General features: G+C 46.3%; 1 protein-coding gene across 1 annotated transcript in view; it reads left to right on the top strand.

Moving 5' to 3' along the window:
• Cdkl4 (cyclin dependent kinase like 4) overlaps positions 1-16,394 on the top strand; it is a 44,354-nt gene extending 27,960 nt beyond the window's left edge. Inside the window, exons 6-10 of the mRNA XM_075955479.1 lie at positions 1,600-1,797; positions 4,577-4,659; positions 7,757-7,813; positions 10,838-10,972; positions 14,649-16,394. Of these exons, the coding sequence (XP_075811594.1) occupies positions 1,600-1,797; positions 4,577-4,659; positions 7,757-7,813; positions 10,838-10,972; positions 14,649-14,750 (575 nt within the window). The 3' untranslated portion in view covers positions 14,751-16,394. The remainder of the gene's footprint in view (positions 1-1,599; positions 1,798-4,576; positions 4,660-7,756; positions 7,814-10,837; positions 10,973-14,648) is intronic.
• The last annotated feature ends 3,286 nt before the right edge of the window (positions 16,395-19,680 follow it).

Here is a 19,680-nt window from a genome sequence, read left to right as displayed (position 1 = left end):
GGACTTGGTCCAAGAACTCACATGTGACTCTTGTCACCTAAAGGCCTGATGGGATTGTTTCGTCAACTTCCCTCCAAGCTCAGAGGGAGAAGAGCTGAGATTCCCAGACCTTCGGGCTCACATAGCACCATGAGATTGGATTCCACCCACTGGCCATAGGCAGTACCACTCCCAGGGCAGAAGAAGGACAAGTCTGGTGGGAAGGCTTTCGCCCAGACCGCCATCGTCTGCCTGACATACAGGTGTGACTCATGAGACAAGGAGTCAAACCACGTTGTCACTATCGTCCTGAAAAGCTAGCGTGGACAGGGAACGTGAGTGTGTGCAGCCACCCAGGACTTCCGTGGTTCATCAGGACTTCTCTGTGGCTGCTGGAGTGAGCAGCCATAACCCATGAGACTTTAGGCAGTAGAATGTGATCTTTCCTGGTCCGGGAGGCTCCAGGGGATGCTCCTTCCTGCACCCCAGGCTGTGCTAACCCTCACCTGGCAGCCACTTCCTTCAGCATCTGCTCTAAATCACATGCCTGTCTGTCTCCATGCCCCTGCGGGGCCACCTCGTAATAATGCCAGTCCTTGGACTGGGGTTACGGCTCAAGTGGCTAAGTGTCTGCTGTACAACCATGAGGACCTGAGTTCAATCCCCAGAACCCACATTATATATAAAAAAAATGCTAGGTATTATGTTGTGCGCTTGTTTGTAATCTCCATGCTGGGGAGGCAGAGACAAGCAGGTCCCTGAGACTCTGCTGGCTGGCAGCCTACACACAGATTGGGAAATTCTGGGTAGAAGTGAGAGTCTGTCTCAAATCAAGGGAAGGGTTAGAGATGTGGCTAAAGTGCCTACCTAGCACGCACGAAGTGCTACATAAACCAGATATGTGGCTCACTGCTCATCTCTATTCTGAAAAGGTAGAGGCAGGGGCATTAGGGGTTCAAAAGCAACATGGAAAAACACTGTCTTAAAAAAAAAAAAAGGCAAGGTGGGAGACTGGCCTGAGGGGTGACTGGTGAGGTGGATCTTTGGCTACACATGCATGCACGTATACATCCTCTCTCTCTCTCTCTCTCTCTCTCTCTCTCTCTCTCTCTCTCTCTCTCACACACACACACACACACACACACACACACACACACACACACACACACTGGCTCCTGAATTCAGGACCCACCTCACTATAACTCAACAATTTCTGAAAAGATGTTATTTCCAAATAAGGTCAAATCCACAGGTACCGAAACTGGGACTTCAAACCTATGTTTTTTTGTTTTTTGGAGGACACGATTTAGCCAAAACCAAGCACTGTGCTGATGAGAAAAGGAAATGGATGAAATCTGACTTAGACTCGGGTGACCCGACGGGAATTCTTACCCCTGTCTGGGACGACTCTCCCATGGTCTCCAGCTAGGGTGCAACTCAGTGTTTACTGGGGCCCCAGCTCAGTGACGGTCTCACTACCCCGTGTCAGCGAGACCCCGGCTGAGAGCTACACAGGTCTGGCTAAGCTGCCGGCCCAGCTGCTCCAGGGAGAGTGGGCCAGAGGCACTCGGGCCAGGAGATAATGGTGTCATTTAATCTGCCTGATGCTCTTCCTCGCAGTTCCAGGCGATGCCTACACAGACTACGTTGCCACCAGGTGGTACCGAGCCCCTGAGCTTCTCGTGGGAGACACGAAGTACGGTTCCTCCGTGGACATATGGGCTATCGGCTGTGTTTTTGCGGAGCTCCTGACGGGTCAGCCACTCTGGCCGGGAAAGTCAGATGTGGACCAGCTTTACTTGATCATCAGGACACTGGGTATGAACTGCATTTTGCGGGCCACATGTTCATTATAGCACCCCTGTGGTGATAAATAACATAATGAAAGCAAGAAGCCGTCGCTTCTCTAAGCCTCTGCGGGGACGGTCTCGGGTCTCGCGGTTGTAGCCAAAGCCCAATCCTGTCTGAACACACAGTGCCAGCAATGAGTCTGCAGAGGCCTTGCCAAGAAAATCCAGTAAGTCTGATATTATTTCCTGATCAGGGCAGCCAACATTTAAAGTAATATTAACGTAATGCACTTGTGTACTACCTTAAAATTTATAAGTTCTCAGTTTTAAGAAAAAACTTGTAGTCTGGACAGATGGCTCAGGGTTAAGAGCAGGTACTGATCTTACAGCGGACCCAAGTTTGGTTCCCAGCACCTGTCTCCGGTGGCTCCTAACTGCCTGGAACTCCAGCTCCAGGGGATTCAACACCTCTGGCCCTGCGTTCATGTGTGCAGCCTCTACCCCCAGCCCTACCCAGAGACGTACATATAAGTAACTCCTTTTTTCCAAATTAATCTTTTATTATTTTCTTAATGTGTTTTTAGTTGAAATAGAATTACATCACATTTTCCCCTCCCTTCAGCCACTCCCAGCTGTCCTCCCTCCAAGCCCTCTCATACTCCCCACTCTCAAGATGATAGCCTCTTTTTCTTTATTATTGTTATATATATATATATATGTATATATACATTTATATGTGTACATGTATATATATAGCCTACTGAGTCCATTTGGTTTTTTGGCTGACCAGCAGGGGGGCTCATCCCTGGAAGAGGCTAGTTCTCCTTCTCCCAGAGTCATTAGTTGCCCGTAGTTCTTCCCTAGGAATGGGACCCGTGAAAACTCCCCTTTCCACATTACTGTGCTGCCAGTACTGGACAGGACCTCCCTCCCATCGAATGCGCCTTAAGTCCAATCAGATAGCTGTTGGCTGCCCCGATGTGTAGGTTTCTTTATTGCACCTTGATGCACCACCGCCTGGCGGGAATTTATATCTTTATTTTAAGATTTGTTTTATTTTGGCCAAGTGTGGTGACACACACCTTTAATCTTAGCATTCAAGAGGCAGAGGCAGGCAGATCTCTGTGAATTCAAGGTCAGCCTGGTCCAAATAGTGAGTTCCAAGACAACCAGGACTATGTAAAGAGTCCCTATCTCTCTCAAAAACCAAAAATCAACAACAAAAGAGGTGTGTGTGTGTGTGTGTGTGTGTGTGTGTGTGTGTGTGTGTGTGTTCACACATGTACAGATGTCCACAGAGGCAGAAGAGGGTGTGGGACGCCCCTGGAGCTAGAGTTACAGCTGTGAAGCTGACCAACGTGGCTTCTGGCAAGTGGACTTTAGAAGAGCCTCTGAGCAGTCTCGGTAGCCCCAAGATACATCGCTTTTAATTGTGCCTGTGAAACTGAGGTTCCAGCAGCCTCCATGGTTAGCCTGAAGTCATACATCCCGTAAGGTGCACTATAGAAATAAGACTGGAGAGGCGCGTGTGTGTGTGTGTGTGTGTGTGTGTGTGTGTGTGTGTGTGTGTGATGCTGGAGGTGGAACTAGGGCCTCTCATGTATGCTAAGCAAACCCTCTGCCACTGAGTTCTCCCCCAGCCCAGTTGGAAGCCTGTCTCATGAGCTGTGGTCACTGTGTCATCCTTGACAGTCAGAAGCTGTTGTCTTCTTCCCATGGTTGGAGAAGATCTACCCCAGCGAAGACTACAGATCCACTCCAGGAGCTGGATGCAAAGCCATTAACGCTGTCTCGGCAGGATGAACACACAGATCTTTCCCAGAACTGTTCTGGCTTTCTGCCTGCCTGCTGGGCAGCTCTCTGCTTCTCTCTAGCTCATTCTCCCAGACAACACTGTAGGTCACCCTCCTGTGTATGTGTCTGTCTGCTCAGTTCCCTACCTCTTTAGACAGACCAGCACTGACGCCTGCTCATAGGATCAGCTGACGAACCTTTCTTGGCCTCATTTTCCTCACTGATACAATAGAAATAAAAATGGGCAATTCTCAGACTGGACATGTAGCTCAGTGGCAGAGTGCTTGACAATCATGCGTACATCTCTAGGTTTGAACTCTAGCACTGCCTGGCTCAAGCATGGCGATGCGTGCTTGTGAGCCCAAGATTTGGGAAGCAGAGGCAGGAAGATCAAGAGTTCAAGGTCATGTTTGACTATGTAGTTTGAGGCCAGCCTGGAATAGACAAGCTTCTGTTTCAAAGGAAGAAAAGAATGAGGGAGGGAGGGAAATGAAGGGAGAGAGAGAAGGGAGTAGAGGAAGGGAGGAAGAAAGGAAGAAAGGGCAGGGTGGAGAGAGGAAGAGAGGGAGGAAGGGAGGGAGGGAGGGAGGGAGGGAGGGAGGGAGGGAGGGAGGGAGGGAGGAAGGGAGCAAAGGAGGGAGAAAGAGAAGAAGGGACGGAGGGAGGGGGATGGAGGGAGGGAGGAATAAAGGAAGGGATGAAGGGGGTGAAGAATTGGAGGGAGGGAAGCTATCTATTCTGTTGAGAGATTGTCGGGAACGGAGATGAGACAATGAGCTTAAAGACAGCAGCACTCGCTCGCTTAGTCTTACAGGGAGACTGACAAAGAGGGTCGTGTGGAGGGTGGTCCTCACCCAAGCATGAGGCCTTTGCACAGGCTCACACTGCCCGTGTCTGGAGGGAACACTCAGGCACAGAGTTCCCTTAATGCCTTCGTCTTAGGAGATTTTTATGACGCGCTTTATGATTTTCTAGCCCAAGTTATCAGGAGCTATGTGGTTTGTGTTTTACAGGAAAACTCATCCCAAGACATCAGTCCATCTTTAAGAGTAACCAGTTTTTCCGTGGCATCAGCATACCTGAACCAGAAGACATGGTAACAGGCTCTGGGCTGCGTGGTTGTTATTTGTGCTGTTTCTGTAAAGAGCTGATTGTTTCACGTGTGTGCTTTTGGCTGCTCTTTTCCACATGAAACACTAACGCAAAACTGACATAAGTCCATTTAGAATGTAGACGCCACACACAGTGGGCCCAGCACAGTCACCTGAGCTCGGGAGGAGCTCGAGCCCAGGCAGCCTGAGCCGTTTTGAGGCCCTGACTCAAAAACTGTTTAAAAAAATCCAGGCATGGTAGCATGGCTATAATCCCAGCACTCAGGTCTGTTAACACAAGTTTTAAGCCAGCCTGAAATAAGGCAGCCAGGACTATATAGTGAATCTCTCTCTCTCTCTCTCTCTCTCTCTCTCTCTCTCTCTCTCTCACACACACACACACACACACACACACACACGAGCACACACACAACAGGAACAGAGTGATGCTCAGAGGCTAAGAGCACTTCCGGTATAAGTGTGAGGACCCAGCGCCCATCAGAAAGCTGGGTGTGCCTGTGCATACCCATAGCCCCAGCAGTGGGAACAGAGGACATGGGGGCTTGCTGACTGTCAGCCCAGGTTCCATGGCAGACCCTAACTCAAGGAAGAAAGGAGTATAAAAGAAAAGGGCACACAGTGTCCTCCTCTGGTTTTCTCACACACCTACGTGTTTTTGCACATTGGCATACGTGTACCTACCTCCCCACATATACACTAAAACAATAACTAATAAAGATGGCGAAGGAAAATAAGTTTGCCTGATCTGTGTCTTCCACGGTTCACGTACATTTAAATTTAAGTCACACTCGGTGTCTGATATACCACATTGATAGTTTTGGTTAACTCTCCCTGAAATAACTATTTTCTCATAAAGTCCTTAAACAGTTTTCTATTTTGAAGATATGTTCTCTCTCAGTTGTTTTTCTTCTTACAGAGCAAAGCAAAGAGCGATAGAAATAAATTTAGGAAAATTAAAACATTTTTCAAGTCGTGCTCAGTGTACCTAAAATCCTAGCACCTGGGAGGCAATAGCTGCAGGATCATGGTTCCTGTCTAGCCTGAAACATAGAGGAGGTTCTGTGCTACCCACCACCCTCCATAAAAAACAAACAAACCAACAAATCTTTGTTTCATAATTTGTACTTTCTCATGGAAGTTCATTCTACAAAATCTGCTGTACCCTTGCAGCTCCTGACCCAAGGGCATGTCTGCTCCTAGTCTTGCCTTGTCTAGTTCCCTCTCTCAGGTCCCCTAAGCTCAGGGTCTGACTTCCCAAACTCCATGTTGATCTTGGTGTTGTGATCCAAGCCTAGAATACCAGCACTAGGGAAGCAAGAGGTGGATGCCACAGTTGAAGGTCAGCCCATTCTACATAGTGAGTTCCAAGCCAATCAGGAAGACATATAGAGAAATTCTGTCTCAGGCCAATACCAACAAAAACCATCTCTTGTTGCTGGGTTTTTCTTTAGGCCACCGGCTCATAAAAAATGACATAAAGACTTATTATTAATTATGAAGCTTGGCCTGTAGCTTAGGCTTGCCCCCACTAGCTCTTACAACTTAAATTAACCCATTTCTATTTGTCTATGTTTTGCCTCATGACTTTTTACCTCTCTTCCATGTTGCACCTCCTGCTTTCTCTCCGTGTCCCCTGGCGTGTCTCTTACACCAGGATTCATTTCCTCTTCCTCTCTCTGCCTGGAAGTCCTGCCTAACTCTTCCTACCTAGCTATTGGCCATTCAGCTCTTTATGAAACCAATTAGAAGGTGCCTTGGTCAGAGACACATCTTCACAGCGTACAAAAAGGTTTTCCCACAACAATCTCCAAACTGTCTGCCAGTTTGCCCAGTGGAGGGAAAGGAAAAACCTTCAGGAGAGGCATGACCACACCCACTGGGCTGCAGCCAGGGACACTCAAGAATGGGAAACCTGAGAAGCCGGATAGTGACATGTGGCGTGTGATTTAAGTCCATAATTTCGTGTGTGCCTCGATTACCTAAGATTGTGTGTGTGTGTGTGTGTGCATATATATGTATAGATATAGTTTTAAATTTTTCACCAATATATGAGGCTAAACGTTGACTTACAAAGATAAAAGTTAAAAAAGAGGTCTGGCTTGGCAGTTAAGGCTTTTGTCTCATTTAGTGTGAGGAAGAGTTTGGAGGCCCCCAGATCCACATAAAGGCTGGCTAGCTGTAGTGACTGCCTATGTTCTAACCTCAGAAAGTACAGACCTCAGAAAGTGGATCCTAAGCCAACTTGCTAGAGACTAGCCATATGGATGAGTTCTGGGTTTGAGAGACCCTGCCTCGGGGAATAGGCTGGAAGGACATAGAGGATGATTCTTGACATCAGCCCTCGCCTCTGTGAACACACACACGCACACTAGCACGCTTGCCCCACACAAGTGGAGCAACATGCATGCACACACACATGAAAAACAGAAAAAGTCACACAAGAATTATTTATGTAATGTGTCTAACGCAAAGAATGAGATACAGCAAATTCATTCATCTGCTGCCCAGTTTGAAGAGTAGAGTGTTACTATTACCTTTACAGTTTCCCCGTCTCCTCCCCTCCCTGCTGTTCTGGGATGCTTCACCTCCTATTGACTGCTGCAGTGTTTCTCAGTATCTAAGTCAGAGGCCCCTCATTAATATGCCAGGCTCCAACAGCCAAGCACCGTGGGAGGACTCGGGTGGGACGTATTTCATGTTTGAAGCGTCCATGTCCCCTTCCCTTCCAGGACTACTAGCACCAAGAGTAAGTCATTGCCAAATTAAGACAGCAATTCTAGTTTTATATCTCTTGAACCTTTATACTAGACTACAAAATTATGTAAAAACGTGTTTAAAAACTTAAAAAGGGCCATCAAACACATTAAGGGAGTTTCTCCCACCAATTGTCAAGTACACACACTGTGGGCTGGGAGATGGCTCAGTGGCAGAATGTTTGCCCTGCATGCACAAGGCTGTAAATGGAGCCCCCCAAGACTATGAAGCACATACATACACACATAATACATACATGTATACTACATACATGCACATATTCACTACTTTGGGTTTATGTGACACTTGAAATTCTTTGTTTTCCAGGAGACTCTTGAAGAAAAATTCTCAAATGTTCAGCCTGCGGCTTTAAGTTTCATGAAGGTATGTGGGAATTATAGCTACAATTATTGATCCTGGTCATTCAGCACAGAGGGGAGGGGAGCTGTGCAGAATATAGTACCACCGTAGGGAACAGCAATTTAAAATAGTAAGATGAGGAAGGAGGTGATCGAAGCAGGTGCCTATGCCTGATGACCTGAGTTCGATTCCTGGAACCGACACAAAGACACTAACTTCACAGAATTATCCTCTGACCCCATCCCCACCCCGACTCGGTCCATGACACGTGTGCCCACAAAGATGCACACATACCCCTCTTACATACAAACAACTTTTTTTTTTTGTTTTTTTTTGTTTTTTTTTTTTGGTTTTTTTTTTTGGTTTTTCGAGACAGGGTTTCTCTGTGGCTTTGGAGCCTGTCCTGGAACTAGCTGTGTAGACCAGGCTGGTCTCGAACTCACAGAGATCCGCCTGCCTCTGCCTCCCGAGTGCTGGGATTAAAGGCGTGCGCCACCATCGCCCGGCTACAAACAACTTTTAAATCGCTTTTCAGAACGAAAGGGCCCCACCTTGGACTTTGCAGCTTGTTTCTCAAACCCTGACTTCAGACCTTTTCCCAGGTTGAAGCTGGCTGAGAGGGGGACTTCTAAGGACTCGTCCTGTTTTACAAAAATTGTTAGCTGGGAAGATGAGGACTCAGGAGCCCTGTCTCCATCAAATCAGTGTTAATGCTCAAAAGATTAACCAAGTGCCCAGTGGTGGTGGCGCACGCCTTTAATCCCAGCACTCGGGAGGAAGAGGCAGGAGGATCTCTGAGTTCCAGGACAGCCAGGGCTACACAGGAAAAACCCTGTCTTGGGGGAGGGAGGGGAACATTGTTCTCCACCTGAAGCTCTGGAGCGTCTCAGATGGCAGCCTCTTCTTAGACTCTGAGAATGGTCTTTGAATGAACAATCCATTTGGTGGACTGCATTGCGATAGATTGAAAACCCCACAGAATAATTAATGCAAATTCAAGATGAGAGTGTATGAATTTGAAAGTGTGATGGTTAGCTTTTATTTATTTATTTGTTTGTTTGTTTATGTTTTCTGAGACAGGTTTCTCAGTAGTCTTGGTTGCCCTGCCTGGAACTCATTCTGTAGACCAGACTGGCCTTGAACTCACAGAGATTTTCCTGTCTCTGCCTACCAAGTGCAGGGATTAAAGGCGCGCACAACCACCACCTGGCCTATGGTTAGCTTTAATTGCCGACGTGCAGGTAGCCTAGGATAACCTCGAGAAGGAAACTCAATGAGGGATTTTCTAGGTTAGGTTGGCCTATGCGCATGTCCTGGGGTGGGGGTTGCCTTGATTAAATTAAGATGAGAAAACCTGCCCACAGTGGGTGGAATCATTCCCCGAGCAGGGGATCCTGGATTGTGTAAGAGAGGAGAAAGTGAGCTGGGCCAGCATGAAACATTAATTCACTGCTTTCTGCTCTTGTGGATATAATATGACCAACTGCTCCACATTCCTTGATTTTTTTTTATTTCTTCAACAGCACCAAAACCAATATCTAACATATTTAAAGGATACTTATTACATATCACTGAAATAAACCAAATAGATGAATGTTATTTATTCATAAACCCACATGGTAATTTTCAATTTATCAGAAGGCTGGTGGTTGAAACATTTTGTGTTTGCTTAATCCTACATCTTTGATCTAATTTTTGGTCTTGTATCTTTCTTTATCGTGTATGTATGTACAAATATGCCACAACATGTATGTGGAGGTTCCAGGACAACTTGTGGAAGTTCTTTCTTCCACTGTGTAGAGTCCTGCCAGTCTTGGCATCAAGCACCCTTACCCCCTGAACCATCTACCCCCCAACCCCAACAGAAGACAAGCTAAGGTATCATGTAACTCAGCCTGGCCTCCAACCACCACTTCCCCTTTGGAAGGTGAGGGTAGGACCTGGAACTAGAATTTCTAATGGGCTCCTGGTGACACTGATGGCTCTGGACTGGACAACTGCTTTCCGCTCACAGTGAAAAAATGTCACTGATCAGAGACAACCCCTGATTCATTTGTGCATCTTCCCTTAACAGTCTGAGCGGTAGGTTGGGGAGAGGGCTCCACGGATGAAGCATTTTCTGTGCGAATGTGAGGACCTGAGCTTGGATCCCCAGCACATAAATGCCAGGGGGCATGGTGGCCCACCTGTGATCCCAGCTCTCTAAAGGTAGAGACGGGGCATTCTGAAGCAATCCAGTTAGCCGGGGTACTGACCTGCTTAATGGATAAGGTGGGGGATGATGGAGAACAACTCCCCCCATCAACCTCAGCCTCCACAGGCTCACATGAGCAGGCTTATCTGCACATACGCATATACCCTACGCATAAATGAGTTCATGCACACGCACACACACTAGCACGCATACACACTCATGCACGCCTGCACACATATACACATACAGAACCATGCACGAACACATAGACACACATGCATGCATGAATGTCTGGGTGCCAAGAGCATGTCTAGCTATGAAGGAGTTCCAAGAACTTAGCCAGGTGCTGTGGCACATGCATCTAAGCCCAACACTTGGGAAATGGAGACAGGATGACTGGGAGCTTTAAGTCCTCTTTGGTTATATTGCAGGTTAAAGGACAGTTTGAGCCACATGACATGCTTTCTCAAAAAAGAAAAAAAAAACATAAACCAAACAAGGACTCAGTAATGTGATGGTTTGTTTGCTTGTTTAATTTTAATTAATCATTTCTTTGGAGACAGAGATTCATGTGGCAGAGGCACAGGCTAACCTCAAACTCTCGTAGTCAAGGGTGACCTTGAACTCCTGATCCTCTTGCCTCCTGAATGCTAAGATTACAGACACCCAGTGTCTGTTGTTCTGGAGATCAAACCCAGAGCGGCACGGGTGCTCGCCGAGCGCCTACCACCCGCATCCAGGCGAACGCCCACCTTCTGAAACCACTGGCCCACTTGTTCGCCCGAGTTTTGGATGCGCAGGAACCGAGTAAGCCCATATCTTATATCCATGTTGCTTTTCCTCCCCCTGCGAAGGGATGTCTGAAGATGAACCCAGATGACAGACTGACCTGTGCCCAGCTACTGGACAGTGCCTACTTCGATTCTCTGCAAGAGGATCAAATGAAGAGAAAAGCCCGCGGCGAGGGAAGAAGCAGAAGGCGTCAGCAGGTACCTCAGTTTACAACTTGAAGCGATCTAGAAATACTGCTCCCCCCAACCCCCTTTTCCACTTGTCAAAGTGAGACAGGAGGAACACCGACATTTTCGTTGCTGCTGTTCTGATTTAGTTGCGTTTATCTCAGGAAATATTGGTGATTGCTGTAATAAAACCTACAACCATAAAATATCTCGCTTGTTGGCAAATCTTCTTCTGACCATACTTCTCTACAGATGGGGCTGTCATGTTTCCCAGGTTAGCCTCCCGCCTCAGCCTCCCAAGCAACTGGGATTGAAGGTGAACAGCATCCTGCCCAGCTTGCACTTGAGTCAGATCTTGCATCCTTTCTGTTATATTAACTGCACAGACATCCTGCCAGATGCCTACCTAAAACCTAACAAGGGCACCCTGATCACAACAGGATTGAATTTTGCCATCACTGGGACAGAATTCCACCCTCTTCAGTAGCCTCTAGATCCATGATTCTCAACCTGTGGGTCGTGACCCCTTTGGGGATTGAACAACCCTTTTACAGGGGCCACCTAAGACCCCCAAAGAATACTTATGATTTTTACATTATAATTCCTAACAGTAGTAAAATCACAGTTATGAAACAGCAACAAAAATAATTTTATGGCTGGGGCCAGCCATCAATGAGGAACTGTATGCAAGGGTCACAGCCTTAGGAAAGCTGAGAACCGCTGGTCTAGAGAATCATCTCTTGCCCATGCAGGGAGCCAAGATGGCCTTTTCTAGGCCTTTCCTAGAAGCCAAGGACAAACTTTTCTAGATCAAAAGGAAGAAGCCAGGGCTCGGGGATAGCTCAGTGATAGAACACTTGCCTAGCAACCAAGACCTATCTATCATAAAATGGGCTAGACGGAACAAGATGGCAGACTCTCATGAGAAATATCGACTCTGAGGAAACCTTCAAAATTAAAACAAACTTTATGATAGGTTTGTCTTGAATTCTTTTCTCCTCATCAGCACCAAAAATAAATAATAGGTAACAAAAAAGGTGTTTGTTACATTTCATTAAAATAAAGTAGAGAACTGTTATTTATCAATAAACCCAAAAGGTAATTTTCAATTTATCCACGACTGACAATTGACGCATTTTTTATTTGATTAATCTCCCATCTTCGATCTAATTTTTAGTTGTTTAGTGTTCGTTTCCATGCATACAAAGCTGCCAGGCATCCACATTTTTATTTGCACAGGCCATTTTACTTTTCACTATTAATTGCTTTCAAGTCAGTCCTAGCCCTTACACATAAATAACAAATAGATTAGGGCTTGGGGCAGAAGATGTTGCCCAGTGGTTAGGAACACCTGTTGCTCTTACAGAGGACACTAGCTCAGTTCCCAGCCTTCTGAACTCTACATGGTGATTCACAACCTTCTCTAATTCCAGCTCTGGGGGCTTTGGTGCCCTCCTCTGACGTCCACATGTGCCAGGCAAACATGTGGCACACACACACATACATGCAGGCAAAACACTCATACACATTAGAATAAAAAGTCTTTAGAAGTTTAATAAAGATTAGGGCTTGGGGATAAGTCTGAGACAATGATCTGAAATACGGTATGAATGTATAGGAAATGCCTGCTGCTTTGAGAACCCCTCACCCATCCCCACCTCTGTCGTGGGCGAGGATACTCCCTTCAACCCTTTAATACAGTTCCCTCATGTGGTGACCTCCAACCATGAATGTATTTCTGTTGATACTTTGTCATATTGTCACTGCTATGAATCATAATGTAAATATCTGTGTTTCTTGATGGTTTTAGGTCACCCCTATGAAAGAGTCATTTGACTCCAAAATGGTAGCAACCCACAGAGTGAGAACCACTGTGACAGAGGATTCTCAAGGCCCGCTGTCAACCAGAGAGTAAGAACCAGAAGTACAGCAGGCGTTAGGTAGCCTCATTTATCAAGATTTACCACCATCATGTTTGGTGTTGGTGGGCTTCCTTGGTAAACTGTGTTCTCTCCGCTCATGCATAGTGGGTCCCATATGGTGCCCATTGCGATACCTTAACGCAGCCCAAGCAAGAGCCCCAGAGAGCAAAGCCGAGAGGACCGGAAGACAAGGACCCGAGCTCGAGGAATTTGAGCCGGGCACAAGTTACATTGACAGAGCATTTGCCTAACATGAAAGAAACCCTGAGTTGCCCAGCACTGTGTAAACAGGTCCTTGGTTCTGGAATTCCAGAACTGGGGAGACTGAAGCAAGAGGGTCAGAGATTCAAGGACCATGCTCTTTGTCTTGGCTACCTAGGAAGTTGGTGCTACTGAGACCTAGCCAAGAGAAGGTCAGAGAGAGGTGGGGGAGACAGGGATGGAGAATGGAAGGATGGACAGAGGATGGACAGATGGACTGGCTGGTTGTGATCATACACGCCTGTAATATCAGCATCCTGCATTCTGTAGGCCAAGGCTGGAAGACCAGTGAATGTTTAAGGTTGACCTGGCCTACATATGGAGATCCTGTTTTCCTGTCTCCAAAACAAGGGGGACATTTAGAGATGCTGCTGAGTGGTAGAGGCTTGTGTATTGCATGTTCTCTGCAATCCTAGTGGAGAGGATCCCCATAAAAGACCAGTCGCACCCCCCCCCCCAAAAAAGAGAATTTTGACAAAGATAATGCTAGAACACAGGCCTGCTCTTAAAGACAGTGGTCACTCTTGCAAGAGGTCAGATCCCCTGAAGAGATCAGGCCACGCCTCCACCTGCAGCGCTCCCTGGGACAGAGCACAGAAGCTGTTCCATGGTGTTTTCTATAGCCTGTAATCTATGGTCCTGACCTGTACCTGGCTCAACCATGCTCTGTCGTGTATGCTATGTTGAGCTGATTCATGTGGATTCACGTCAAAACTCCCACCACCCTTTGAAAGCATTGAAAGCCCTGATGCTCCCTTGTTCTAGGGGTTGTCCTGGGCATTTTGTCTGAAGGTAGCTCTGCACCCCCTATCTCTTTTTCTCTCTGGCTCTCATATCCTTATTCTTGAGTCTGGCGCCTGGCGCCGCTACTTTTATACGGAAGCCTTTCTTTCCCTTGAAGGTCCTGTCATAATGGCCTCTCACATATATTGTTCCATTGCTGTCTAACATCTCCCCCACAACCTCAAGGTTCAATCTTGGTCCGGAGGCCCTTTCTCCTAATAAACGTCACTCCTAAAGGGGAGTTCCATATCGGCTTCCTTTCCCTGATGGATGCTGCCGTTCTGTTACCGTTATATTTAAAAGAAAGGGAAGGGGGAAGGGGGACAGGTTACACAAGGGTCTTTGTGCTCCCGTGACTTGGCTTCAGGAGTTCAACTATGTCTCTGCATGATAAGAAACGACTTCCTTAAGACCGCTGTCAAAAGACAGAATGCTGTTTCCAGGGATTCTTGTGGAATAGCTGGTGAAAATCTTTTAAGCCTTGACAGCACACTCAGAAATACCATATTGAAGTAGGCAATAGTATGTCTATGAGAACCCTGAGATAGCTCACAGAAGCAAATTTCCCATCCAAGAATCAGAGGAGCACAGTTTTTGGATAAGCGAGTAAGCATAATTTTAAAATTGGTGAGTTTCGCCCTCTTTTGCGGTGTGTCTTTTTGTTGTTATTTTAACCCAAATGGTACCTGTAGAAATGGTTTCCAATTTACTTTCTTGTTTTTGTCTTGTTCTGCTATTAGAATCAACTGTTGCCTCTTATACCGGGAAGCCACATCTCCCCAACACCTGATGGAAGAAAACAAGTCCTCCAGTTAAAATTTGATCACCTTCCTAACATTTAGGGAACCCGTTCTTCCCAGTGCACCCATTTAATATGTAGATATTTTTGTACACGACAGGAACGCTCAGTGTTCCCGGTGCAAACGAGCGGCGTGAAAATGAAGGTGCCGCTGAGACGCGCGTCGCTCTGATTTTTCTGATTCCTTTCCCCGTGCCTTTCCCATGCCAACTCTGTCTCCTAGAACACTCTCTTCAAATGTCCTAATGCCAAAATGGCGCACATACGGAGCAGGTTTGCAATTCATCAGAGCCGTATTTCCTCAGGCACTGCGAATCTGCCGGCTAACGCTTTCATTAGGGAAGGATCTCATCTGCCGTCTCCCTTCAGCTGACCACATAACATCCTGAAGCAGGAGCAGATCTGCCGGCTGCTGTTGACAGAGGGGACACCACTCAGCTTCCACGCTGCAGTCTCTTCTCAGGGCAGCCTGGACTATCTTTCCTCGGCATTTACATGGTGGCAGCATGCTGACCGGAAGAGACGGTCTAAGGTAGCCTCTTCACTCCAGGGCAGACTCTTCTCCATCTTGTGAGGCACTGCGGATTCTGCTTTTACAGCGAGCTTGAGAAAATCCAGTAGTTGATCAATAGTGGACAGACTACAAGGAATCACCCACCGCATGACAATAATGTTCCTGAATCACCGACTGCCCACTCTAAGGCTGTCCCTGGTGCACCATGCTTTCTCGTTTCTTCTTTTTTAACCTATTTGTGTGTGTATAGTCGGTGGAGCAGGGGAGATCTCACATGTGACGGTCAAAGGACAAGTCGGAGGCCAACCTGGTCATTATGGCAAGCCCTTGTCTTAACACCCACTCTCTAAAAGTTGATGGAACCCAAATCCCTGTTGCTGGACATAGAAAATATGTATAGTTCATACATATGTAGAATACTATTGCTGTCATTTGTCAAAATAGCTAAAGATCTTGCTAGTAGTAGAGGTGTACTTTGCCTCGGTGGATATCTTCGTATTTCATTTCTGACCTGATTACAGTTAGATTAAAAAGAAAAAGAAAAAAAAATCAAAGAATGGTTGTGTATTCTACATTTTTAAAGTAGATCTGCTTTAGTTACGTTAGTTAAACCCTTATGAGAGGCTGGGGATGTGACTGAATAGATGCAGTTCTTGCCTGATATGCAGAAGTCCTGGGTTTCCTTCCCAGCATAGACAAAAACAGCTGTAATCACACCTCCCTGGAGTCGAAGTTCGAAGTCACCTTGGCTCCTTATAGAGTTCAAGGCCAGGCTGAGGGTGCACTGTGAGGCTCTCTCCAACCAAACAGAAGTAAACGAGTTAGCTGGTAAGGGCAGTCTCTGGCTAAGTCTCTAAACCGTCACTCTGAAGAATGTGCCGTGTTTCCAGACGGTTTCAGAATGTGTGTGGATAGAAGCCAGGCTATTTCAGCTCACTCGACATTGTAACCATCGTTACTTCGCATTTAATAATTAGCATAATAGATTAGAGTTAACTACAAAGTAGCGTTGGCTGAATTAGGTTAAATGCATAATATTATGGCATTTAAACTTTTTACTTCAGATATTTAGAAAAGCTGCGTGAAGATTAAACACTTCAGTGACTGTGTATTTGTGTATTTAACTTGACTGTTCTTTAATTTATTTTAATAAAAGCCAGAAGCACTTCTGTCTCCCAATTTCTCTTCAAATCAACTATTGGTCTATTACCTGATGCTTCATACTTACAGGAAAGTCGTCTCTGTCTCAATTCCACGCATGTTTTCTGACAGGTTGCAGAATCTGAACGGCTGACACAGCAGACTGCTCCTGTGGGAATTTTGTCAAACAGGAAACTCACAAAATCTCTTCCAGGCTGACTGACCAGCCAGACGCTTAGCCCGGAGAAAATCTAGGCAACTTTACCAGAAGGCTGAGAGAGTCTTTCTATTTCAATCTATAAGCATATTTCTCTGCCCCTTTATAGTTCTGCAGAATGCAGCGCGGACTTGTGTCTTGAGTTTCAGCTTGCAGAGGGCTTTGTGTGGGCTGACAAAGGGGGAGAGGATTCCAGACCAAATGCAGAGCAAGGATCAAAGGAGAGAGAAGCAATTCCCAGTGAGTGAGGTCACTGTTCGAATATGCTTTGCTTCTTTTCTCTCCAGCTGATGGTTCTGCCTTCAGAGTGTGTGTGTGTGTGTGTGTGTGTGTGTGTGTGTGTGTGTGTGTGTGTGGTGCACTCACCCAGTAGGCACACCTGGGTGTCAGAGGTGGGGTGTACACCTCAAACCTTTCTCTACCTTATTCTTAAACATTTGTTTGTTCCATGCCACCAAGAAGGAAAGTCCCCTTCATCCCACCTAACTTTACATCCAGGATGGCTTTGGGACCTCCTGAGGCACAGATTGGACTGAGCCCTTGAAGGCCTGGCAGCTCTGTTTCTTCTGAGAAGGCAACCTAACATGCTTGAGGCCCCGAGTTCAAACCCCAGCATTGAAAGGGGAAAAAAAAAGAGTATTATATGAAACAATAAAATGATTATTTTAATATGCTTTGTAATCTAAGAAGCTATATAAATATTGATTATTCTCTTCACCCTCTAAGACTTAAATGTTTTTTTTTTAATTATACCAGTTTCTTTCATGTGTGGAAAGGGGAATGTATGCTGAGGTGTGTGTGTGTGTGTGTGTGTGTGTGTGTGTGTGTGTGTGTGTGTGTGGTCACGAAGGGGATGGGAAGGGTGAAGGAAGAGTTGGGGAATGGGAGAGAAGCAGCAACAGCTAGCTCACCACTAGAAACAAATCCATGATGGTTAGCCCGTAACGAAGAAGCCACTATCTGGAGCTCCACCGTTCCTCCCTCCTCGTCAGCTTCTGTCCCCCAGGGCTCCCAGTATCTGGTGAGCTCCACTGTGTAACATCCGGACAGCATCTCTGCCCTTGCCCACTTTTGTGGTCTGTCCACATGTTGCTACTGCTGTTTTGTGTTGAGATGGGCTCTCTTGTTGCCCAGCCTGGTCTTGAGCTGCCTCATGCCTCCCTCCACGCCCAAACGCCCCGCCAGTGCTGGGATCACTACACCAACTCTTTGAACTCCTTATGGCTTGAAATTGAGCAAAACCCAAACTGATTCTGTTTTACTAAATGATTAGCCTAAAAGAGTTCAAAGCAAAACCCTCCCACGTTCTGCCTTCAATATTCAATGAGACCCTATCTCAAAGAAAAGTTTAACAATATGCTGAAATATGCCTAAAACAAACTTTGTATGCTTAAAATATTTACTAACACCAGCCTGGGCCCTAGGCCTGCTTGTCTTCCAAATAAATCCACTGGAGGAAATGAGAACCTTTGGCCTCTGGAAGGCATCATGCTGCTGACTTTAGTAAGCCTCACTGCAGAAGGCAGGGAACAGTCAGGCAAGATGGCTGTAAGGATCTGTCCCAGTAGGGTGCCCTGTGAAATGACACAGCCTTTTCTCGGGTCTGCTGTAGATGGAATAGCAAGGTGAGGACAAAGAAGGGTGCCCTAGCGTGGTGAGCGCTCAGCCAGCATTGCAAAAAGCTAGCCCTGCGGTCTCAGGCCTCTTAGTCTACTGCTAGAGACCCATGCTCCTTCCTGTCTGTGGCAAAAGAGCTAAGTTCTGTGGTGTAGAACCCTGGGTGGGGTTGCTTTGGCTCTGGGCTGGGTCACTTGCTTTGTTAGTGTTGTTTGGTGTTGCACACTGAAGTCCGTTACACCATGAACAATGGTAGAGCACAAATACACCCACTAGGTGCCACTCTGAAGTGGAAGAAGGCACGTCAGGCACTGTGGAGAGAGCAGCACTGACATCCAAGCTGGAATGAAGCTGGAGGTTTCCCCTTGCAGGGTTCCCGGGAGTAAAGGAAGGCCCTGGAGTCACAGGGCTGCTAACTTCTCTGATAAATGTGCTTCCCATTTTTCCCTCGATCTCCTGTCTCAAGAAATAATCCAATTAAATGCCTAGTGAATATTTTGCATAATCATCCTTTAATAGTGTTTTATAGCTTGATTAAGTATTTTACAAATTTTTCTATGATGAAACTATTAAAAATAGCACGGGCTTTTTCTTTTCCCCAAAATAATATAAGCTATTCATAGACAGTCTGGAAAATACAGATAAACCCAAATTTTAAAAAAGGGGGAGTGGGGAGAAACTTGCTCATGACCTCAGAAACTAGAAGGGATAATCTGGCTGTTTAGATTCTACACATGTACGTTTTAATCTTTTTCTGTGTGTACACACACGTGTTTCGGAGAAAGTAAAATTACACTGGCCATAGCTTTTATAACTACCCCTTGTCAATTAGATAAACTTCGAATACTTAAACCTTCTGATTACATATTCATAATGGGGCTAGGGAGACGGCATAGTGGGGAAGCATACTTATTGCTCTTGCAGAGGACTTGGGATTGATAACCAGGCATCCACATGAAGTTTCCCAAGCATCCATAACCCCAGTTTCAGGGGTATCCTATAGACACATTCATAATGCATATACACAAAGTAAATACATTTAAATAAATATTTATAACTTTATATAAACATTCGGTTGTTGCTAGTTTTGCTTCTAAAATCAATGCCTTGAGTATCTGTTTGGTTAGAGCTTTGCACGCACCTCCTGGACGAGATTTCCATCTGGATAAACAGCTCCAAATGGAACCGCTGGGTCAGCAAGTCTGTGCCCCGCTACCGCTTACGGTACATGCTGCCAAGACACTCCTCAGGAAGGCGTTTGCAAGTTCTCTTTCCAGCAGCGGTATGAGGTAGCGGCCGCTTTCCACACTTGCAGCAAGGTCACCTGTTACTCATTTGGGAACTCTCTGTCTCTGTGTCCCTGAAGAAATGGCAAGGCTCTGTGACAGACACTCAGACCGCACTGGTGAGCGGGTGGAAGAAAGTGAGAACTGAGGCTATCACAAACCACCCGCTTTCTCCTTCCATTTCAGTATGTACATACAA

The sequence above is a fragment of the Microtus pennsylvanicus genome, chromosome 21 (genome assembly GCF_037038515.1).
Source record: "Microtus pennsylvanicus isolate mMicPen1 chromosome 21, mMicPen1.hap1, whole genome shotgun sequence".
Taxonomy (NCBI): Eukaryota; Metazoa; Chordata; class Mammalia; order Rodentia; family Cricetidae; genus Microtus; species Microtus pennsylvanicus.
Note: the sequence above shows the minus strand (reverse complement) of the source record. Positions and strands in the feature narration are given on the sequence as shown.